General features: G+C 38.1%; 1 protein-coding gene across 1 annotated transcript in view; it reads left to right on the plus strand.

Annotated features, from left to right (window-relative positions):
* The window catches only part of GAD2 (glutamate decarboxylase 2), a 71293-nt gene that overhangs the window by 26037 nt on the left and 19510 nt on the right, over positions 1 to 25746 (plus strand). The window contains exons 9-11 of the mRNA XM_006907014.1: positions 19863 to 19917; positions 21313 to 21429; positions 23645 to 23709. Of these exons, the coding sequence (XP_006907076.1) occupies positions 19863 to 19917; positions 21313 to 21429; positions 23645 to 23709 (237 nt within the window). The remainder of the gene's footprint in view (positions 1 to 19862; positions 19918 to 21312; positions 21430 to 23644; positions 23710 to 25746) is intronic.

Below are 25746 nucleotides of genomic sequence, written 5' to 3' on the forward strand. Positions count from 1 at the left end.
GACCCACAGAGGCTGCCAGGACAGCAGGGAGAGTGCCCAGATGGGGCTGCCAGGGCAGAAGCCAAAAGGTGTCTGTCATTCACCATCAGCAGAGAAAGGAGCAGAAAGCAGAGAATACTGAAAACCCAGTGGGGTCTCGAATCAGTGACCGACCAGGTAGCCTCAAATTTTAAGGTCACTGGATTTTATTTTAATGGTTTTAGAAGCCATTAGAAAAACTAAAACACGATGCTAAAAACCATTGTTGAGGTTTTTCAAAAAATACCTCAACTGCCCCATTCTCCCCAGGTACAGAGGGAGGGGGCTATCGGGCAGCACTGTGAGGGGGCTTGGTCTCCTGCTCACGAGCTTTGTGGGATGGAGAAGGGAGGATGGAGTGATACCGGAGGAAGAAGAAAGAAAAAGAAGGCGGGGGGAGGATAAGAAATAAAAATTGGGAGAAATAAGACTAGGAGAAAAAATTTGTGGTTGATGTACGAAGTGAAGCAAGGAGGGAAGTGGAGGGAAATTAGGGTGAGAACAGGAAACACATGGGAGCTTTAAGAGGAATAAATTTTCATTTTTACCATTTAAAAAGCAATATTTACTTACTTTTAAAAAAAATAGACAATAACAGGAAAAAAAAGTCATAGTTCCACCACCCAAAGATCCTCACTAGTACCACATTGGTGTCTATATCTTTGAATCTCTTTTTAAGCCTAGAGGTTTGTTCTTTTTTTCTTTTTGTCTTTTTTTTTTTTAAAAAATTAAGTACTTATGATCATGTTCCTTTTTCTAACTGTACGTGACAACATACATACTTTTCTACGTTATTACAGACACAACACACTTAACTACATAGTATCCGAGACGTGACTGTGGGAAAACGTGATAGCGCTTTGAAGGGCTGGCTCTGGATGGAACTGTTTGAATCTCAGCTCCAGCTCCAACTCAGACAAATGCCTCTCTATGCCTCAGTTTCCTTATCTAAAAAAAAAGGCGGGCAGGGGGAGAGTAATGGCACCTGCTTCACAGGACTGTTATACCCTTTAAATGTGTTGACAAATGTAAAATGCTAAAAATGATACCTAGAACAGAGCAAACACAAAATATGTGTCCCCTACTCTTCATGTTCCTATTTCTGGTGTTGCCATTATAAATAACCTTTCTATCCTTCAATGAACATTCTTCGGTGCCCAGGGCTTCTCCATCTGTGGTCATTTCTTAAGATATTTGCTAGTTTAAATTATATAAACATTCTTAAAGAAAAATGATACATAAAGCCAAATTGCCTTTCAAAAGATTTTACCAATTTACTTCTAGCAGTATGGTATGAGAACATTTTTGGGGGAAAAAAGTAAAGTTGTGTGTTGGTAGCTACAAGTAGTCTTTAATTCTTTATTGATAATTCGTACCGTCTGTATAGCAAGAGTTTAAGACTGAGAGCCTGCCCTTGAAGGATTAAGTGAAATTGAAGCGTTTGGGGTCAGGAGCCAAGGAGACGGCCTTGGACAGTCACCTGCAGCCACCTTTGCAGTCAGAATCTATTAAAACTCTCTCTATAGCCACTTTGTTTTTATCGTCACATCCTCGAAAGTCAGATGAGCAGTTCAGAAAATCACTTGAGGCTGACAAAATGAGTTCCGATGTTCTTGTTTCTCCTTGTGTGCTTGACGAAGTTCACCCAGGCTTTGCAAGTCATGAATCCGGACCCGCTCTCTAAGGCTTTCATTTCTTACAGTTACTCTCTCCAATCCTGCACATCAGTCTCTCAGTGACTGGGGTGACAGGTTTTATCTTGTCCTGCAGACAGTTGACATAGCAGGAAGCTCACAATTGAAGGAAAATGTCCTAGTGAAGAACGGTCTTTGTCTCTCTAGCAACAAGCTCAAAGCCACGTATGGAAGAAGATCCCGCGAGATCTTATCCCTTAATTGGCAATCACAGGGGCTCAGTTTGGTGACCCATTGAAAGTGAAACATGGTTCTCGATTAAAATGAAGAGAGAGAAATGCATATTAAGTTTTCATTTGTTTGGAATAGGTTCGCTCAGAGTTGAAAATCAAAAAACATTTTAATTTTATTATGCATGCTCTAATTAGTAAAACAAGATAAAGTAATGGGAAACCTCAGTTTACCATGGCTCGCATTTTAATGGAAGTATCGTAACTGAAAAGAATATTCTATTCTGTAAAAATTAGTAAATTCAAAAGAGGAAAAATGTGTTAAATGAATTCTTGACTTCATAAGTTCTAATTTAAGTGTTCCCTATCCTTGTCAGCAAAAAGTTAAATATTCACAGTGATGGGATTAATGAATTTTTACTCAAGTGTCATTGGGTCTAATATTTGCAAAATATGAATTAGTGGAATCGAAATTAATGATGTATTGATGTGTTTAAAGATAAAGAAGAAATGTCCGAGTTACTATAAAGAGGGAAATAAATACTTGTCAAAGAAAACTGAGTGATATTTCAGAATTGGATTAGGCCACTGACCAAAAAGATATTTCCCAGAGGTTCAGACAGGGGAGGAGGAGAGAAAATTTCAATTCTATGGATGATAATTTGGAAGAATATGAATTTCCCATATGATGAAAGTGGGAGCCCTGGGGGCTGAAGACATGGACCGTCGCCGAAGAGTTTGGAGCAGGGGAGACACATCATATTTTTCTGTTAGAAAGATCATTTTAAATGCAGAGTGAAGTGTTGGTTAGAAGTTGGCAGTTTATGGCTGTGGTAACGATGTGAACAGGAGATGCTGCAGGGTGAGCTGACCCCATGCAGAGTGGGGATGGAGCGCTGGAATTAATAGGAATTATTGACTGATTGGTGTACAGGTGAAGAGAGGACCCAAGGATGAATGCCAGGCTTCTGGCTTGCCAGTCAAGTCCATGTGGTGCTGCTGTTCTCTGTGATAAAGAACCCTGGCTGAAGTGAAAAGTTTAGATTCGGAGATGTTGAATTTGAAGAGCTTTATGAGGTAGCTAAGTGAGGGTGTCAGGTAGGCAACTGGAAATTTGAAGATACACAATGGAAGCCATGCAGAGTGGGTGTAAGAAAGAACTCTGAGGAGCACCCACATTTCAGGGAAAGGCAGAGTCCAAGGAGCCGGAAACGGAGATTGAGAAGGAGCTGTGTTGTTGGAGGAGAACCAGGAATGAAGCCCTAAGAGCCATCAGAATGTTTCTAGAAGAAGCAATGGTTAACAGCATCAACTACCAATAGATGAAATAGGGGTCAACGACTGTCCATCGGCTTTGCTCATAAGAAGGTGGTGAGCAGGCAGAGTCCAAGGAGCCCGAAACGGAGATTGAGAAAGAGCTGTGTTGTTGGAGGAGAACCAGGAATGAGGCCCTAAGAGCCATCAGAATGTTTCTAGAAGGAATGGTTAACAGCATCAACTACCAATAGATGAAATGGGGGTCAACAACTGTCCATCGGCTTTGCTCATAAGAAGGTGGTGAGTTTGAATGGAGTGATGAGGGCAGAAGGCAGTTTGCGTGGATTTGAAGAATAAATTGAGAGGAGGAACAGCAGAGCAAATACAGACCGTATTTCCGGAGATTGAGCGTGAAGGGGAGGAGTTGGGGCAGGAGATGGAGGGGATGTTGAGTCCAGGATGGTTTTTGGCTTTGTCGTTTGAAGGAGAGGGGCTTAGGGCACATTCAACCGAGAGGCGAAGGGCCGCTAGAGAGGAGATGTGAATTACACGGCGAAAAGAAGGGATAAAATAGAGAGCAGAGGTTTCCTTTCCCTTGCGAATCTCTTATTCTTTTGCTGAAATTGTGCAGGATCTTTCTGGGAGGAGCTCACAAGAACTCTGGAATTATTTCACATTATAAGATTGAAAGGAGGCAAAGGGGGAGAGAGTGACAGGCGTGGTGACAGAATGGAGGGAGGACAGGTCCAGGGAGCACTGGAGGACGGGGGCGGGGCCAGGGCTTGCGCCGCGTTGACAAGCTGCTAATGGATCTTAGTTCAGAAACCCTTAAGAGATGGGAAGGTTCTTGGCCATTAACTTATCCGATATTTTTTTTCTTACTTTGTATTTTCGTAAATAATTTCAAACTTAAAGAAAATTTGCAAGAATAGTAACAAAAGCCGCCACAATCCCTGCACCCAAATTCGCCAACTGTCAACATTCTGACGCATGTGCTTTAGCCTTCTCTTTCTCGCCATAAAATTCAATATTACACATTGGATGTAAGGAATATTCAATATTACATATGTAAATTATATGTATATTATAGATATAATTTTTTGCTGAGCCATTTGAGAATTCCTTGCAGACATCATGCCTCTTTGCCCCTTAATTCTTCAGTGTGCATTTCCTAAAAACAAGGGTATTCACTTATATAATCACAGTACAATGAGCATAATTAGGAAATTTGACATTGACACAAGACTATTATTTAATCTATACACTTTATTCAAGTTTCATTAATTGTCCCGATAATGACCTTTAGAGCTATTTTTTCCCCAGTCCAGGATCGCCCTTTGCATTTAATTGTCACGTCTCTGTGGCTTCCTTTGATCTGGAACTTCATTAGTCTTCCTTTGTCTTTTTTTTCCCTCTTTAATTCCCACCCCTCCATTTCCATCCCTGACCTAGGGATGTTGCTGTCTCCCCTTTAAGAACTGCATCTCTGAAGGTGGGGTGTCTCCTCCCACACGCTCTGCGAGCACCCGGGCCTGGGGCCTGGCGCCCCTGGTGCACTTGGGGGACCCAGTGCACCCGGGGTATGGTCTGTGGCTCCACCTGGGGCGTGAACCCAGGACTTTCTGTATGTAAAGCAGATGTGCTAACCACTACACTATGGAGCCACTCCAGCTTTCCTTTGTCTTTTGTGACATTGATACTTTTGAAGAGTATAGACCATTTATTGTATAGAATATGTCTTAATTTGGGTTTGTCTGGTGTTTCCTCATGATTAGCTTCAGGTGATGCATTATGGGCAGGAATTCCAGGGAGGTGATGCTTGTCTTTCTCAAGTGCACTTCATCAGGAGTTTGTCACACTACCAGTAGAGTCAACTTTGACCATTTGGTTAAGGTGATTGGTGTCTGCCAGGCTTCTCCACTGTAAAGTGACCATTCTCTCCTTTGCAGTTAACAAGTGTCTTGTAGGGGATGTTTGGAGACTATATAAATATTCCGTTCCTCCTGCAATGTTCGCTCACTAGTTTAGCATCCATCGATGATTCTTGATTCTTGCCTGAATTATCACGATGTTTGCAAAAGAGTGATTTTCTAATTTCATCATTCCATTTACATTTATTAGTTCTTTTCATTCTACTGTAAGAAAGATCTCCCTCCCTCTTCTATCTCTCTCTCTCTCCCTCTCTCTCTCTCTCTCTCTCGTTAATATGGACTCAAAGGTACTTTTAGAAATTTCTCTCTCTAGCACTCTCTCCCCACTTTCTTCTACATCTCCATTTCTTATTTCTCCCTTTGGAGTTTTCTTTAAATTATCTAAGTTACTAGTAAATGGCTATAAAAGCTTACGGAAAGTAAATCTGACCAAGATACATGAGTCCTGGTTGGCACAGCACTAGAAAAGTTGCTGGCCTTCCTAGCTCCCATGTAACACAAGAATTCTGTTAGTTATTTTGATTAATACTTTCATACCACAAAAGTTAACTACTTATGCCTTTATATATATTTCCGTTTTTTCTTTTAATATATCACTTGGCTTTATAAATTACAGTTAGAGTGCATTTCCCTGTGCTTGTTAAGTACTGCACTTTATGATACAATCGATATAAACAACTGATATAAACTTTATGATACAATTGATATAAACAATCTGGGATCATTATACTCTTATTAAATTAGCTGATTGTGGCCAGTGCCTAAAGGTGGTTAGGGAAGCTAATCAGCTCTTTCAGGTCCTTGGGGAACTGTTGAGTGCACTGTCATAGGACAGACTTCACAGAGGCCCTGAATCAGTTATTGCTAAGCAGGGCTGTGGTTAAGTCCTCCAAGTGTCATATTGCCCATGGGTTCAGATGCAGAGAACTCCAAGGTGCTTGAGATGTATGTGCTTCATAATGTCCCATATTGGGAAGAATTATAAAGTATAATAGGTGACACTCATTTAGTGTTTATTATGTGTCTGGCACAGTCTTAAGTACTTTATAAGATCAATCTAATTAATTCATTTCATTGGAGACACAAAAAATATACCCCTTCACATCTACCTGGTGTTAACAGTTCGTGAAGTATGTCCAAATACACGACAGCCCTACAGTATGGTAAATTCTCCTTTATCCATTTGACTCATAACCCTGGCAGAGGTGTGACATGTCCAAGGTCACATAGCTGGTGAGCAAAGAATTAGGGCTTGGACTCAAAAGAGAACTCCTAGTATTCAACAGTTAATGGTCCCTTTTTAATTTTTTTCCAATTTTTTTATTGTGGTAAAATACACATAAAATCTACAACCCTAACCATTTTTAAGTGTATACTTCAGTGATATGCAGGGTATTTATGCTGTGTAACCGTCATTTATTCATCTCCAAAACTCTTTTCATCTTGCAAAACTGAAACTCTGTAGTTTAGACAACTCATTTCCCCTCCCCCACCCCAAACCCTTGCAACCACCATCTACTTTCTGTCTCTATGAACTTTACTACTCTAGGTACCTCATAATTTTTTGTCTTTTTGTGATTGACTTGTTTCATGTGTCCTAATGTCTTCAAGGTTTATCCATGTTGTAGCATATGTCAGAGTTTTCTTCCTTTTTAAGGCTGACTAATATTCCATTGTATGTATGTGTCACTTGGGTTGCTTCCATATTTTAGCTACTCTGAATAATACTACTATTTATATGTGGGTGTATAAATACCTCTTTGAGCTCTGCTTTTTAATTTTGGGGGGGGTGGTATAAACCCAGAAGTGGAATTACTGAACAATATGGTCATTCTATTTTTACTTTTTTAAGGAACTGCCGTACTGTTTTCCACAACAGCTCTACCTCCTTATTGCTCTGTACTGACCTTTTCACTTTACGGCTTCTCTGTGGCATGTCCGAATCGCCAGCATCACTACTCTTGTATGTTGGGGCCGTTATTAAGTAAAATAAGAGTGACTTGAAGACTAGCATAAAATTTGACCTTGACATAAGACAATTATTTAATCTGTATGCCTCATTAACTTCATTAATCGATCCCAATAATATATATAAGTTATTTTTCATAGTCCCATCCCTGACGTCTGTTTAAGTCCTTTGCTCATTTTAAAAATTAAAGTAACCTATTTATTTTTACTTCTTTTGAAGAAATATTTTTCCAGATTTATTGAGGTATAATTGACAAAGAAAATTGTATATATTTAAGGTGGACAATATGATTATTTGAGATGTATACATTGTAATGTGATTATCACAATAGAGCTAATTAACATATCCAGCACCTCGCATAGTCACCATTTGTGTGTGTGTGTGTGTGTGTGTGTAGACAGAACTCTTAAGATCTACTCTTTTAGCAAATTTCAGGTATTCAAAACAGTATTATTAACTATAGTCACCATACTATTCATTAGATCTCCAGAAGTTATTCATCTTATAACTGAAAATTTGTGCTCTTCGACTAACATCTGCCCATTTCCCCACCCACTAGCTCCTGGCAATCACTATTCTCGTCTCTGCTTCTGTGAGTTCACCTTTCTTAGATTCTACATATAAGTGAAATCATACAGTACTTGTCTTTTTGTGTCTGGCTTACTTCACTTAGCATAATGTCCTCCAGATTCATTCATGTTGTCACAGATGGCAGATTTCCTTCTTTCTCATGGCCGAATAATATTCCAGTGTGTGTATGTCTCTGTGTGTGTGTGTGTGTGTGTGTGTGTGTGTGTGTATACTCACATTTTCTTTACCCATTCATTGATGGACATTTAAATTGTTTCCATGTCTTGGCTATTGTGAATAATGCTGCAGATAATCTCTTCAAAATACTCATTTATTTGACTATATACCAAGGAGTAGAATTTATGGGTCATCTAATAATTCTATATTTGATTTTTGAGAAAGCTCCATACTGTTTTCTATAATAGCTATACCAATTTACATTCCCACCAACAATGTATGCAGGTTCCCTTTTTCCCACACCCTTACCGACACTAACTTCTTGTCTTTTTGATAACTGCCATCCCAACAGGTGTGAGGTAATATCTCATCGTGGTTTTGTTTGTGTTTCCCTGATAATTAGTGATGTCGAGCACCTTTTCATATACCTGTTAGTCATTTATGCATCTTCTTTGGAAAAATGTCTGTTCAGGCCCTTTGCCCATTTTTTAATTGGGTTATTGGGTTTTACTCTTGAGTTGTAGAAGTTCCTTATACATTCTGAAGACTAAACTATTATCAGATATGTGGTTTAAAATATTTTCTCCCATTTCATAGGTCATGTTTTTATTCTGTTGATTGTTTTATTTGCTGTGAAGATTTTTATTTTGATGTAGTTCCATTTGTTTATTTTGCTTTTGGTATCAAATCCAAAAACTTATCTTCAAGACCTATGTCAAGGAGCTTAACCCTCTAGACCAAAACCAATACCCCTATGTTTTCTTCTAGGAAATTTATAGTTTCAACTCTTAAGCATTTTGTGTAAATTTTTGTGCATGCTATAAGATAGTGGTCTAGTTTTAATTTTTTTGCATGTTGCCGTCCAGTTCTTCCAACATCATTTATTGAAGACATTATCTTTTTCCCCATTGTATATTCTTGGCACCTTTGTCAAAGATTTGTTGACTGCACACGCATGAGTTTATTTTTGAGCTTTCTATTCTGTTCCATTGGTCTACATATCTGTTTTTATGCCAGTACCATAGTGTTTTGATTACTATACCTTTGTGATATAGTTTGAAATTAGGAAGTACAGTGCCTCCAGTTTTGTGCTTTTATGAGATTGCTTTGGCTAGTTTGGTTCTTTTGTAGTTCTGTACAAATTTTAGGATAGTTTTTTCTATTTCTGTGAAAAATATCATTGAGATTTTGATAGGGATTGTGTTGAATCTATAGATCACTTTAGGTAATATGGACATTTTAACAATATTAGAAGTCCAATATGCAACAGAGCCATCTCATTTTAACAATGTTAATTCTTCCAATCCATGAACATGAGACATTTCCCATTTATTTGTGTCTTCTTTCATTGCTGTCTTACAATTTCAGTGTACAGATCTTTCATCTCCTTGGTTAAATTTATTCCTAAGTATTTTATTCTTTTTTGGTTGTATGGTGAATGAGATTGATTTTTGTATGTTGGTTTTGCGAACTGCAAATTTACTGAATTCATTTATTAGTTCTAAAAGTTTTTTGGTAGAGTCTTTAGGGTTTTCTATATATCTAAGATCATGTCATCTGTAACCATAGACAATTTAACTTCTTCTTTTCCAATTTGGATGTCTTTATTTCCTTTTTCTTGCCTACTTGCTCTAGCTAGGACTTTCAGTACTATGTGAATAAAAGTAGTAAGAGAGAGTACCCTTGCCTTGTTTATGATTTTTCAGCTTTTCACCAGTGAATATGATGTTAGTTGTGGATTTGTCATATATGGCCTTTATTATGTTGAGGTATGTTCCCTCTATACCTAGTTTGTTGAGTTTTTATCATGAAAGGATGTTGAATTGGTCAAATGGTTTTTCTATATTTATTGAGATGATCGTATGATTTAAACCCTTTATTCTGTTTATTCTGTTATTGTAGTATATCACCCTGATTGATTTGGAGATGTTGAACCATCTTTGCATCCCAGAGATAAATCCCACTTGATCATGGTGTATGATCTTTTCAATGTACTGTTGAATTTGATTTGCTAGTATTTTGTCAAGGATTTTTACATCTATGTTCATCAGGGATATTGGCCTGTAATTTTTTCCTTGTAGTGTTCTAATCTGGCTTTGGTATGAGGGTAATGCTGACCTCATAAAGTGAGTTAGGAAGTATTCTTTCCTCTTCAGTTTTCTGAAGGAGTCTGAGAAGGATTGGCATTAATTCTTTAAATATTTGCTAGAATTTACCTGTGAAGCCATCTGGTCCTGAGCTTTTCTTTGTTGAAGGTATTGATTACTGTTTAAATCTCTTTACTCATTATTGGTTTGTTCAGAAATTCTATTTCTTATGATTCAGTCCTGGTAGGTTTTATGTTTCTAGCAATTACCCATTTCATTTTTTTCTACATTATTCAATTTGTTGGCATATAAGTTTTCAGGTAGCCTCTGATGACCCTTTGTATTTGTGTGGTTATCAGTTATAACGTCTCCTTTTTCATTTATAATTTTATTTGAGTCCTCTTTTTTTTTCTTGATGAGTCTAGCTAAAGGTTTGTCAATTTTATTTATCTTTTCAAATAAGCATCTCTTAGTTTTGTCCATTATCTCTCTAGTCTCTATTTCATTTATTTCTGCTCTATTCTTTATCATTTCCTTCCTTATGCTAACTTTGGATAGAAGAATCTAGACATAATCTCCCTAATACTTTGGTGCATATAGTTTCAAATATATTTTTATATATTTAAATAAAACTTACTGATTTGTTCTTCTTTTTCTCATTCCTTGAGAAGTAAAATCAGATTGTTTGAGAGATTTCTTTTTTCTTACTGTAGATGTTTATCTATAAACTTTCCTCTTAGAACTACTTTGCTGCATACCTTAAGTTTTGCTATGTTGCATTTACATTTTCATTTGTCTGGAGATATTTTTTTAATTTCTATTTTAATTTCTTCTTTGACCCAATGGTTCTTAAGGAGTGTGTTGTCCAATTTCCACATACTTATGATTTTTCCAATTTTCCTTCTGTAGTTAATTTCTAGTTTTCACACCGTTGTGGTTAGAAAAGATACTTGATATAATTTCAGTCCTCTTTAATTTGTTGACTTGTTTTATGGCTTAACACATGATCTATTCTGGAGAATGTCTATGTGAATTTGAGAAGAATGTGTATTCTGCTGCTGTTAGATGGACTGTTACGTATCTGTCTCTTACATTCCTTTGATAATTTTTTAATTGAGTTGTTTGTTGTTGAATTATATTCTGGATATTAATCTTTTATCAGTTATGTGATTTAAAAATATTTTCTCCCATTCTGTGGGTTGCCTTTTTACTGTGTTAATAATGTCTTTTGATGCACAAAATTTCTTAACTTTCATAAGGTCCAATTTGTCTATTTTTTCTTTTGTTGTTGGTGCCTTTGGCGTCATATCCATGAAAATATCCATTGCAAAATTCAATGTGATGAAACTTTTGCCTTATGCTTTTTTTCTAGGAGTTTTATAGTTTTAACTCTTACATTCAAGTCTCTGGCTTATTTTGAGTTAATTTTTGTACATGATGTTAAGTAAGGGCTAACCCCTTCTTTTAAAAAACAAACAAACATTTTTTTTTATTCCAGAAGCAGCACATATTCATTGTAGAAAAATTAAAAAATGGAAGAATCCAGACATAATCTCCATAATACTTTGGTGCATATAGTTCCAAACATACTTTTATATATTTAAATAAAACTTACCAATTAGAAATTTGTTGTTCACATAATAAAATACTACGGGCAACTTTTATGTCATTAGAAATTCTCCAATATAATTCTCAATCACTAATGATCTATTGTTTAGAATTTATATTACTTAACAAATCTCCTGGTGTTAGACATATTAAGTTACTTTAAATTTTCACTAGGTAAAAAATGCTAATGTAAACATTATTGTGGCTAAATATTTAGACACATATATTATTTTCCTAGGGCAAATTCCTAGAAATAGAATTTCTGATTTCAGGATTGTGCCTCTGCTAAAAATTATGATACTTGCTGGCATATTGCCTTTCAGAAAAGAATCAGCCAATTTATATTTCCCCAAGCAGTATACAGGTATGACTGCTCACCATTTTCTCTCTAATCCTAGGAAGTAACATTTTAAGTGACCTGTGTCAATTTGATGAAGGAAACTATTTTTTTATTATTGATCTTTTCATTTTTGATGATTAACAAAGTCAAACATTTTATGCTTATCAGTTATTTATAGTTAAAAAAGAAAACAAAGCTCTCTTTTGTCATGTATGTTGTAAATATTTTCCAAAATGTATCATTTGCTTTTAAATTTTATTTGTGGTATTTATTTTAAAAAGTCCCATTTTTTTTGGTAGTCAGAGCTATTATCAATTACTCATTTTCCATGTTTAGTGTCTTTAGAAAGTATTCCCCATTCTTAGTATATATTAATATTCATATTTTTCTTCCTAGAGCCTTTATATTATTTTAATAGTTGATTTAACTGAAATTTATTTTGATCTATGGTGTTTGAGAGGACTGTCATTTTAAATTTTTTTATTAATTTACTTTTTGCTTTTTCTCAGGTTCCCATTCTCCTAAAACTTCCACTGGGGATCCTGTTGGAATTTTGTTAAGTTTAGAGATTAATTGTGTGTGTCTACAATATTGTTTACTCATCAAAGAACATGACGTGTCTCTCCATTTATCCAAATCTTTTTTTTTATCATTTGGTAAAAATTTGTGTTTTTATTCTTATAAATTCATTTCAGTTTACTCATTTATAGTTTCAGATACTAATTATTATTTTACCTCTCTGCCATTCTTTGCATTCTTGTGACAAATCCTACTTAGTTCCATGTTCATCTTTAATTTCCTTCTGGATTATATTTTCTAATGTTATATTCAAGATTTATGTACCTATATTACAAGATATATCTATAGATGTTTCTGGTCTCTCTTTGGCAGATGTTGCTTTCACAGTTAGCTGGTTTCAGGAGATAAATTCAGCAGATTTTCATTGTCATCTCCATAAGAGCTTAAAGAGCATTATCTGCCAATAGTAGACTTGTTCAAATTTGCTACCTAAACATCTGGGCCTAGCATTTTGGGGGACAGTTTTCTGGCAACTTTCCCCCCGCCCCTTATTATTCAGTTATTAGTTTTCTTCAATTTTTTTAATATTCTTGAATTGATTCTTTTAATTTACAGTTTCCTAGGGAAAATATTCTATTTCTTCAAAAATTTTTAAATTAGCATAAAGCTCTACATAGAATTTTTGAATAGTATTAATATATATCCATACCTCCTTTTTAAATTTCAAATGTTACATTTTCTCTCTTTCTTCTGTTGGACTAATCAGATATTTGCATATTCATTGATCTTTTCAATGCGCCAGCTTTTGAATTTAAGTGTAATTTATAGTTTCTAAGTCACTGAAAAATTTATTCCCTCTTTTTGCCTACATTGTTTGCTGTTGTTTCCCTAGCACCTTGGGTTAAATATTTACTTTTGTTACTTTTATTCTCTATTATTTAATTTCAAAAGCATTTTAGGCTATACATTTTCCTCTGAGAATGATTTAGGGTGCTTCTCATATTTTGATATGTAGTATCCCCATGTCATTAATTTTAGTGTTCTGTTATAGCAGTTTTGATTTCCTCCTTGTCGTAAAAGTTATTTACAGTAGCCAAGCATGATTTCTTACATGATAAATTGAACTGCTTATCATAATCCTTTCCTTCTCTCTACCAACCAGTTCAGGGAAGAGGGATAGTAGTTTGTGGAGTAGGGAGGGTGATGAGAGATTGTCAACACACCTTCCTGCCCACACAAACACTTCCCTCATCAGCTACTTCCCCCTCTGCACTAAACCAGCCCCCAGTGACAGCAATAAGATTTCATATAGAAAAGAAAATAGCTTCTCACCACATCATGGTTCAAGTCCTCAGTTGCATATCACTTAGATTGCTATATAGTAAGTGAGCGTGTGTATCTGTGTGTGTGTGTGTGTGTGTGTATGTTAAGTAAATGCTTTTTTTGAAGAAAATTTTTTTTAAAAAATTTAATATACAGTATTAGAATTAGACACAAAAATCACCATTGCCTGTTCCCATATCCTGACTATAAGGCTAAGATATCCCATTGTGTATATTGGAAAACAAATCTTAAAAGAGAAAAATATGGCTAATTGTTACAGTTAAAGTTATTTATCCAAGTCAAACTATATATTAAAGAAACCTAGAAAGTTCACTGTTTATAATTATGGTAAAAAAAAAAATTTTTGCACAGGGTTTGATTTTATAATGCAAGAGCTTCCTGAATGGTCTCCTTTTAACTTTTGTTAGCTTATCTTATGGGCCTTTTAGGGTAGGTTACCCACATCAGCAGAGGCCAAGGAGAGATACCTGGAGTGCTTTTCTCCAGGGAATCTCCCTCATAAGTTCTACCGCTGCTCTGTAAATTCCTTCAGCAATTTTTTCTCAAGCCATTCCATGCAGTTTCTCAAGTCACCACACAGTCTGGGCGATTTGAAAATTCACTTGGTCCGTGAGCTCCCCTCGCTGTCTCTGTATTGCAGTTTATGTTAAAGAAGTGTTTTTGCTTAGCACTGGCTAGTTTAGAAACAAAAACAAACAAAAAAACTAGCAGGTTTCTGTTACTCCTGTAACATTTAGGTGTTAAACTAGAAAGAATGATATCGTCAAAGGATGATAAACAATATGTTTTAGTAGGAGGGTATATATTTTCCTTATTTTACTAATTAGTGCTAATAGCAATAAGAATTGGGATCAAGGAATTACTCAATTCAAGGGGCTTCCGGACAATCATAGTAGAAATATTACATACATCGTTAAGATTTGAGAACTCAACTTGAAAAGTTTCATGTTAAGTCAAGGTAGTAGGTGTTTTGTTTAAACCACAGAAATGCTTTGGAAGACATTTGTTGTGCAGTGCTAAGAACCTGGGTTCTGATGTCACACAGTTCTAGACTTGAAATCTGCTTCCTACTAGCTGTGTGACATCCTGCAAGTCACGTAATGCTAGTACTATTGCTACTAATCACAATGAAACTAACATGTATGGAGGTCTTACTGTATGCTAGATAGGGTTTTATAATTAATGCTTTATAGTGTTTTATACTTAACTATCTCATTTAATTCCCATGTAAACCTTGTGAAGCAGGGACTATTATCATCATTTTATAAATGAGTAAAAGGAAGAACTTAATTCTTCAAGTACACAGTTAGTATAAGATCTGGTACACAACTGAGTTATTCCGTCTCTTTGTTGCAAGCTTTTAGCCATATTCAGCTGCCTCTCCGATCCTCGATCTCCTTGCCTACAAAGTTTGAATGATAATAACTCTCCTGTAAATTGGCGTGAGGAGCAGAGATGCTGGACTAAGCTATAGTGCAGTAGTTTCTAAAACTGGCCATTCATTATCGCTGCCAGTAGTGTTGTTATTACCAGTGATAGTAACATTAGTCAGTTTCTAACAGGAAGGATTCAAGGAGCCTTTCCTTTTTGCACACGAATCTCTGTGAACAGAGCCAACCTCTGCTCTCCTAGGAAAGGCTGGTGGAATTACTGCAGGTTCAGCAAGGCCAGTGATCTGGGTCACCAAAGACTCAAGCACCTCATATGTGACCATTTGGATGCCTGCCTAGAGGTGTACACTCTCCACTAATGTGCTCCTTTTGATAAGATAGATCGCTTTCTCCTTCAGAGCCATGGAAGATAGCCATGAATCTGGGTCAAAAGTCCATACAAGGTATAATCTATGTCTTTTGCTTCTTCCCACAAAGTGCAGCTTTATCCTGCTGGCAACTCTCACTGGCAGTGTAGGATTTTGCCCAGGCAACTTTATGAAGTTATGTGACCCTGTAGCATCATGTGAATTTTGAAAGGCTATTGCTAATCAGGAATTTTAATGTAAAACAGCCACATTCAAAGCAACAGTCTGGTTCAACAGTCCTCACTTGCATGGCAGTCCAGTCTTACACACAAACAACTAACAGCATTACAAAGCATCAGTTGTGACTTAATTGTCAGCCTAAAGGCTGGATGTGTAAACATTAAAAATATAATTCTTGCTATGGAAATACTGTTAGACCAGACATACAGGATGCAACAGCTGCCATCCAAAGCTGCCTTGCATTAGGAGACACTTGTATGAAAAAGCCAGGAGTGGCCAGACAGCCCCTAATCCTCAGAGGAGCCTGCTGGTTGTCGCCCAGTGTTCTCTCACCCCACAGCACAGGGGCAGGCAGGGAACATACAGTGCCACATCTGGGGCTCCGTCTGCTCACTTCCCTACAAGCACGATGGCTCAAAACCATGGGCCACATGAAAAGTACTTGGCTAGAATGTTACACAGCCATTTAAATGCCTGCGAGGCTAAAACTTTCATTTCTAAAGTAATGGTTCTCAACATGTGGACATAGGCCTATCCACTGCAGAATCACCCAGGGCGCTTGTTAGAATGCAAATTTCTATGCATGTTTGTCTATTAACTATGTTATTATTTGTCTCCCTCGTTGGCATATAAGCCCTAGAGAGTGGAATCCTTGGTACTCCAGCCCTCCTAACAGTGTTTGGCACATAGTAAGTGCTCAGTAAATATTTGTGGGATGACTTAATTCTTGGGCCCTATAACTGACCTACTAAATCAAAATCTCTAAGAGCTGAGTTAAGGAATCTGTATTTAAAGACGTACACATGTCATTCTTATGCACACTAAATTTTAAGAGCCATTGTTTTAAAGTAAAATCAGCCAATTCTCAGATAAATGGAAAGATAAAAATATTTGTTTCAGAGGCCCTCACACTAGCTGTCTGGTCAGACAGTGAAGTAAAGATATTAATATTAATATCATCCTTGGGTGAAACTTTTGCCTTCTAGTCACGTGCCTCCAACAAATGCTGGTCTGCCCCCTGCCAGGCTCTGGGTTCCCAAGTGGACAAACATACATGGGCGTGAGAGGCAGAGTGTCTGGGAAAGACTGGAGCCTGCCCCTCATCGAGAGCGATTCATCCCCATCACGTTCCACTCTGAGAAGCAAACCTGTGGACTTGATCACAGTTGACCCCGTTATCCGTGGTTTTGCTTTACACGGTCAACTGTGGTCTGAAAATATCAAATGGAAAATTCCGGAAGTAACTCCTAAGTTTTAAACTGTGCACCGTTCTGAGTAGCGTGATGAACCCTCGCACTGTCCTGCTCCCTCTCTCCCGGAACGTGAATGATCCTTTTGACCAGCGTCCTCACCCGTTAGTCACTTAGTAGATGTCTGGGTTATCAGATCGACTGCCACAATATCGCAGTGCTTGTCTTCAAGTCACTCTTATTTTACTTAATAACGGCCCCAACATACAAGAGTGGTGATGCTGGCAATTCGGACATGCCACAGAGAAGCCGTAAAGTGAAAAGGCGAGTGCAAAGCAATAAGGTATTTTGAGAGAGGCAGACCACATTCACATAATTTTATTACAGTATGTTGCTATAACTGTTCTATTTTATTATTAGTTATTGTTGTTCGTATACTGTGCCTAATTTATAAATGAAACTTCATCGTAGGTATGTATGTATAGGAAAACACAGAATATACATAGTATATATAGTATATATCTGAGGTTTCAGGCATCCGCTGGAGGACATGGAACATATCCCCCCACCCCTGAGTTAAGAGGGAACCACTGTATTTGACAAACCTGCTCCTTCCTGCTGCCCCAGAGCTCACCCGTGTGGAAACGGAACAGACTCTTGTGTTCATTACTGCTCTCCTGGAAGCCTGGAATGACACTTCTGGTCCATGAAAGCCAGATATTATTTTAAAGGATTCGTTTTACCCTAAAAGACTGCAATCTTTTCAAATACGCTTCCTATATGTTCGGCCCTTTGTGTTTGTGATGGAAGCTTAGCCTCTCTTGGCCTGTTTCCTCATTTGAAAAATGGGGCCATTAGACTAGAATCAGGACTTGACCACCTTCCAATTCTAATGTACCTTAATCTGTGACTTCTCGGTGACTCCTTACTGCCTTGTGCTTAACAAAACGTCCAGATGTGATTAGATGAGCAGATAGCAATTGTCAAGTTCGTCCATCCCACATTAAACCACACAAATGCTTTGGAAGACATTTGTCCGCCTCCAAGGCAGAGGCGGTCAGCTGTGGTAGACCAGGTAAAATTTGGGATTTGCAAACAACTTCTGAGAATTCTCTCTCTCAGTTCCATGTTTACCTCTAAAAATACTATGGCAATTTTAATGTACTTAGAACTTTATGTAAAAGATAAATACCTGAGTTTCTTCTAAAATTTGGACATCTTGCTTATATCAAGGCTGAAGAATGGTGTTTTAGCAGAGCCCGATCTGGGAGAGGTAAAAATCCCCGCTCTGTGGGTTGCTCCCTGGGCCACACTGTAATGGGAAGGGAGAAATACAGAGGGCGAGATGCCCTCCCCACCACCCTGCCTTTGGTTCCTCTCTGTCCTTCCTTCTGTCCCCACATCACAGACGTCCTCATAGGTGAGCAGCTCTGAATCTCGGTGCACCCTTCACACCAAATGTACATTAATGCCCTTTGTTCCATTCCAGCCTGACTAACTAATCACTGCTAACTTGTCCATGACTGTCGCTAGGTAATTACATGTTAAGTGTCTTTCTTTGGAAAACAGCTTCACATAAATCAGTGGTTCTCAGTGCCTTCAGGCCTAATGTCTGCTGCATATTGCAACTAGTTTGTAACACTGCCTTTATTAGCCTGAAATGAAAATCGTAGAAAATATAACTTATGTACTCATTATATAATGCCCAAGTTATGTTTTTAAATGGAGAAATGTTAGCAAAGTAATTTCTAATGAAATAACATTTTAATATGCAAAAAACTAGGCAAGACCACACTAGAAGATGTATTGAAGTAGCTCAACGCTTGCTCTATATCTAGAATCCCAAGGACAGCCACAAATGGACTATAGAGCTAGCAACAAATACCAAAACCCTGCCCACTGCCCACTAACTACTATTTATTGTGACAACCTCCTGCCCCCCAAAAGAAATAATTTATTTTTCCAAATCTCCTTTTAAAAAATCCTAGATAGAGGACCATGATGTGAAAAGTTTAGCCAGTGTAGCAGCCTCAAGAGAGCTATGTGAGTTTAAAGGCTATTTCACAGTCTCCAGTATCATGTACCTACCCTGCCTTTCCTTTGCCTGTTTTTCTCCTGAAGTCTTAGGATAGGAATGCCACAACATATAATAACAATCTCAACAGTGAAAGCTAGTATTTATTGAATGCTTTCCGTAGGCCAAGCACTTTTAAAATAATTTTGCACGTATTAACTCATTTAATCCTAATAACTCCACAGGTAATATTATTATCACTGTGTCCTAAAGATAATAATAATAGGCCCAGGGAAATTAAGAAACGTGACTGAGATCACATATCTAGCCACATCTAACTTCTTGAAAAAATCAGCTTCTCTGGTTATTATAATAATGGGGTTTTAAAGTAAGCAAAACACTATCTATAATTTTATTTTAGGAAAGAAATATTTCAGGGATGAAAGGATGTTTCTCTCTCTGATTCCTGTCTATCGATCTGTTTGAAATTTGAGCCTGTGTGTTCTTGGCCTGCTTTGTGCTTTTTGCACTTGGAATGTAATTAGGTGGCTTTTTGGCTTAATAGTTCATTCGAATGCTTCAGGATGGACTATCTCCTCTTGGCATGTCATCTCAATCTGAAATTGCAGGTCCATTCATGCACAGATTTGGATTGCAAACCTTTTTCTGCCCTCTCCTTGCATTGCCAAATGTCTTGCTCCAGAGCAGGCTTGTTTTAAGCAAATGAAGAGGATGACCTACAAAGGCAGGTTCCGTGCTGATCGGAGGGACGTGCGGATGTCCTAACTGCACAGTGTGGTCAGGAGTCACCTGAACTTACCAGAAAATGCAGTCATGTATCTTTGAGGGAGGAAATGCAGAGCCAAAGAGTTGTTTAAACCAATCATTACAATCAACGGTTTACAGTTGGACTTTTACCCTCACGTGTCCACTTGTCAAAGACAACAAAGTAAATTATTCAAAACAAACCTATAATGTGTTTATTTTTTCTTTCAGGGGAAAAATGATTCCATCTGATCTTGAAAGAAGGATCATCGAAGCCAAGCAAAAAGTAAGTTTTTGTAGGGAGCTTTATCCAGCCCATAACAAGCTAAGGAAGGGTACATATTTCTATTTCTACCCCGTGGAAAACACACTTTGATATTGTCTTAGGCAGAGTACTCAAGCCTCAACTGCCTGGCTTTAATGAGAATGTGGAATTTTGCATTCAGTCAATATTTATTTCTCTGAGTTGAAGGCTCTGCTTTGGAAAGGTCGAAATTGCCGAATAAACAATATACACAGTAATATTGTATAGAATTTCCAAAGCATTTGTCTTCCATGTGTTGCAGGTTGGCATTACACAGACACACATTCGAAAGATCATTTTCGTAAGTGGGAAATATTAGCATGCTAATGCAGCATGGTATTTGAAAGAGGCCAATTTTTCCTGTCTAGACACATACTGATACGACTGGCTCTCCAAACGCCTTATTTTTCAAGAAGCATTTTAGAATTCTCTTTAGAAGTAACAAGTTCTGAAGACCTGCTAAAGATACCCACAAATCTCTGGAAGTCATTTATATCCCTGACTGGTTGGTTCTCAAGTCGGGGAGCTTGTTTTTAGAATTCCCTTAGTTTGATTTTTACTAGATATAATCTACAGTTCCTAATTCAATGCTATAACACATGCATTTGGTTATTATGAGCTCAGGAACAATTATTTATTTTCCTCTGCCTTTTCTGCCCTGCAACAAATTTTCCCCTCATTCCTGTACTAGAACTGCTTGTAAACCACAAGTTAAGCCTTTGCTGCCACCTACAGACTAACTCTGTAACTGCATGTTGTCATGTGGAGTAAATATATGCGTTCATCCTGTTTGAGGGTTCTTCTGCCTTCTTTCAGCCGCCACATGTTATTTCAATCAGTTTTCATTTAGCCTGGGCCAGACAGAGAACTGCTAAGACAGATAAGATCCATAGCTTGTTGTTTAGTTCCACGTGAATCCTTTTCTTTGAGACTCCAAATAAGTCATCTTAGGATTTCCAAATAGGAGTAATGAACCGGTCAGAGTTCCTTCTCTCCATTCTCTTTTCTGCTTACTTATTAAGTTCAGAGTCCCTGTTATGATAAAGGAAAACTAGAAAGTCAGCAGAGGGGAGAAAATGGCCAGAAAATCCCCCTGGGATATGTCAATGGCCCACAGGCACTGCAAAGCTTGCTCTGGGTCCAGTGTAGCCTCTTCTGAGGAGCAGAATGTCTGTCCTTGTAATGAAACTGGAGAACTCAGATCCTGGGGCATAAGCATCGTTCTTACGAGGCTCCAAAGTATAGATGACACTTCTGGAGGATCCAAAAATGCAGATGTGTATGACACGGGGAGAATTTTCATTGTTTTTTGTCAGCTTTTGAAAAGAATTCTTGAACCCCTGTTTTACATTATTTGGGGCTTTTTCGTTTGCACAGGGATTTGTTCCTTTCCTTGTGAGTGCAACAGCTGGAACCACCGTGTATGGAGCATTCGATCCCCTCTTAGCTGTCGCTGATATCTGCAAAAAGTATAAGATCTGGATGCACGTGGATGTAAGTATCCCATAGGGCCTGCCACCAAAATATCGTTACACATTTTCACCTGGGGCTTCTGGAATGAAATTTCTCTCTCTTTCTCTCTCTCTCTCTCTTTCTCTCTGTCTCTCTGTCTCTCTCTCTCTCTCTCTCTCTTACTTTAGGAATACTGATATGTCAGCTTTTAAAGACTGTGAAGACAAAATAGCGCACAATTCAAAATAACATACAACATTCACTGGAAGCAGTCTGAGGCTGATTATGCCTTAATGTTTTCCAACATGATAACATTCTTATTTCTTGACCATTATCTGAGCACTTAGTTCTCAATTCATTGAGCAGCAACATCTCATGTACATACACACAGTCACATGTGTGCAGAGTTTACTTTCCTGTATGAATAATCAAAAAGGTAAACTAGGAGTTGAATTTACATAGGAAACATGGAGGGTAAAAAAAACTCAACTCAAGTCATGTATTCGTATATATGGAGAGAAAGGTAGACTTGACAACTTGCTAAGAAATATCTACCACCAAATTTCCAATTTCTTAGCTAGGTCAGCTAAGAAGATAAATTATATGTGAAAGTTTTGACACCAGGCTTATTCGCACTAAAAAAATAAATAAATAAAATAAATGTGCCCACAAAAACATGTCAAATGGAAAAAAAAAAAGTCAATTTTTAGAAGAAGAAATTGAAGAGATTTAAATTTAGGCCAGTATTTTTCAAAGCGTGGTTCAAAGATTAGCTTCTATCTGCAAACTGCTAAAGATCTATGATGAGATAAGGGGTTGGTGCCAACGTATCACTGAGCACAGTGTTTGGTACAGCTGACATTTTTTTGATTGTCAGACTTTCTCGGTGAAGGTAGCATGAGTCGATTTACATTCTGGTGCAAAGATGTTATTGAGTAGCACTGGCTTTCTCAATCATGTTGGCTTTAAAAGTATTCAGACCAAATTAATTCCCTTCCTTTGGGAGCAGAAAACATCCACAGGATAAGCTAGGTAAATTTCTATTATTTCAGAGGTGTCTTGCATTGCAATTATCTATCTTTTCCTTTCCTGATTCACAGTATGAGTCGTTCATTAGGCTACCAGAGATCCCTTTATTTTACACAAGAAGATGCTGAGAAAAAGGTTGAACAACTCAAGTACCATCAGTGACCTAGGTCTCAGAGCCTGTTCGACCTTGCCAGCTGATTCGGAGAAGGATTACCCTGATAACTTTATAAACAGCAATGTCTGTATGTCCCCAGCCAGCAGATGCTGTGGTCTCGCCTCCAAGATTTCTACTTAAAATGGAGCTGGGAGACCTTTTAATCAATTGTATTAGCTTTCTTTGAAACATAGCAAGTTTACCATATTCTTATTGTTTTTATACATTCCATAATTAAACTAGGAAAAAAAAGTCTTATGATATTACACATTTGGAAAATTGGATACTTTTTCAAAATATAAAAGAACTGAAATTCTAACAAAGTGTGTGTGTGGGGAAACAATTATACCCTAACAGTTTTTTTTCCCCCCTTTAAAATTATCCCAGGATTATTTTAAACCTACAAAGAATGTTAACATTTTCCAATGAATTTCTATCCTGACATCTTATTCTTAAAGATTACTACAATTCAAAACTTCAAACTTGAGAACAAATTTTTAAGGGACATGTTCTAATTGCTCAACTAACTGACTGGCACAAATCTTTACTGCTTATTTCTTTGTTTTGTTTTGATTTTTTTGGACAGAGAAATTATCCAAAATTACACATCAGTGAAATAAGCTTGTGAAGCTGATTCCTCCTTCTGGAATCATCCAGAATGGTCAAAAGAGTTTTCCTTGCAATTTTGGAAGCTGTTGAAGGGGTCCCCGGCCCATCTTTTCGACTTTAAACTATGGAGTTAACAGGCTTCCTCCATCCGAGATGATGAGCTTCCCTAGGACTGAGTGCTGGCGATGGGCTGCAGGGACAAGCTGTCTCCTCATGCAGACTGAAGAAATGCGTCCCTAGTTTGGTTCTTTATATCATATAAATGTGAGATGGAGCCTAACAACTTAAATACCACCCTCCCCCGCATCCAATCTAAACTCCACAAGTCCAATGCCAGAAGGTGGGCAACCCCCCTACGTTGCCTGAGCTCTGGGAGACGCTCACTATTCTGAAGGACACCAAACTACAGAAATCTAGGGAATGAAAAAGCACTACCTTCTTTCTTGTATGATCTTCCTTTTTCAGGCAGCTTGGGGTGGAGGATTGCTGATGTCCCGGAAACACAAGTGGAAACTGAGCGGCGTGGAGAGGTACACACATTTTTCTTGTTCACAACATAAAGTGTGAAAACTAAATGTGAAAAGCAAATTAATTACACCCAATTTCCAAGAACGGTTGGTGTACAGGTGAGCCCATTCTGTACTGCGCTTGCGTGCTTTGCCTCGTGCGGTGATATACCTATGAATAGTGTATGTAAATGACAAAAAGAAATCAAAGCCCATATCGAGTGACCCAAGTAAACTGCCTCTTAAACAGAGACTCCTAACTGGGACCCATGGTTTACCAGAGGAATCAGAAATGACCTTCCTGGGATTCTGAACCACTTACCAAAATTGTTTAAAACAGCAGGCTGTTCACAGTTTTCTGGGGGAAGATCTATAGCTTTAAAACACTGGATAATAGCCAGTGTTTTAAAGAAACCAATAAAGAATTTCACAAAGCAAAGAATTTATCAGCGTTGAGAGTTTAGGTTTGGAATTTAATATGACCAGTAAGTTACTTACTGGTCATATTAAATTCCAAACCTAAACTTAAATATATAAACTTAAATATGCCTTCATTCCCATAATTTTTTTCTGGCATAGCTCTGATGGATGTGGCAAAACACCCTTCATTCAGAGACGAAGCAGTAGATCATTGAGAAAAGCTGCAGAACACAAAGGAGGTAGTATCTGATTAGCATAAAGCATATTCAGGTCCAAAGGAAAAAAATGTAGAATAAGAATCAGTCTCAGGCTTTGGTTCTGGACTAGATGCAGAGGGGGCTCAGAGTTCCCAGTTTTCCCGTCACAACATGGCAGGTCAACTGCAGTTGTGAGCTCGTCTAGGCAACTGAGAAAGCCTGAATTCATCTGAGCCTGCCAAATGCCCACTGTGCCCTGCCAAGCAGCCAGATGCTGCCTAGGAAAAGCTTCTCACTGGCTCTGCTTCTGGACGGCTTGGCACAATTTCAAGACGAGGAGGGAGGCTGACGGTGCTCAGGAGCTTCTGTTAGCACTGGTCATGTGCAGCAGCCAGGCCAGAGAAAACGCACAGGGTGCTCTCTGTGACACTCAGGCCCACTCACACGCAGAGAACCTATGAGGGTAGAAAGGTGGGAATGAGGTTACTGAGGCAGACCTTGCCTAATTACTAAAAAGGAGGCTGAGAAGACTGGAGATAGACCAGCTCCAGCCCCTGCCAACAGGGTTGCTTCCCTGAGTCAGAAGTGCTGATTGCCGGTACCCATGTAAGTGTGAGTGGATGGGGATAGGCTTGTCCCTATCCCAAATTGAGCCAGTTCTAGTCTCTGCTTCTGTTCCTTCCGGGCTTCTCTCAGGCTGAATTCCTTTTGTCATGATGATCTGCATGAAACCAGAAGCTTAAGGAAGAGGCAATGACCTAAACAGAAAGAGACTTTAAACAGAAGAGAAGAGTTCAAAAGGTGCCTGTTCAGATGACAAGCACAGGAATTAAATTCATGCACTTTCGAGAGAGGTGTCCCGTGCACAGTACCTTCTCTCCTTTGAGCTCCCTTTTGACTGGCACAAAATATAAGCATCTGTTATTCTACCTTTCATGCCACCTGGGACTCCAAGTGCTGAAAGTCATGCTTCATCCTACACCAATGATTATTTGAAAGCTTGCTAAATTACCCACCCTGGAAAAATATACACCCACACACCTTCCCAAGAAAGGCTATTATTTGAGAGCAAAGCTTAGAACATTCACTGTGGAACACAGAGCCTTCTGTAACCGCCACAATTATTGGAACTGTATTGTTAACTAAATCTACTAAATGGAATAGCCAGATATGAAGTCCTTAAAAACGTAGGACTGCTGGTGTTCCTCTTGGAGCAGAATTCGCTTTGCCCCGCATTTATCTGAGACTTATCATCAGCATGGTGAATAAGGTTGTAGGGCAGGTGGAAACCCCTGGGCATAATGTTCATGGGTAGAAATTGCTTTATTTGGGCGTATCACATTTTCCCAAGCATTAGAATTCACGATGAAGTGAAGGAAATTTATAGGTGATTCTTATCCCCGAATCCAGAGTTCCCCAGGGGTCACAGGGATCCCAGAGTACC

Source organism: Pteropus alecto, unplaced genomic scaffold (assembly GCF_000325575.1).
Source record: "Pteropus alecto unplaced genomic scaffold, ASM32557v1 scaffold11, whole genome shotgun sequence".
NCBI lineage: Eukaryota > Metazoa > Chordata > Mammalia > Chiroptera > Pteropodidae > Pteropus > Pteropus alecto.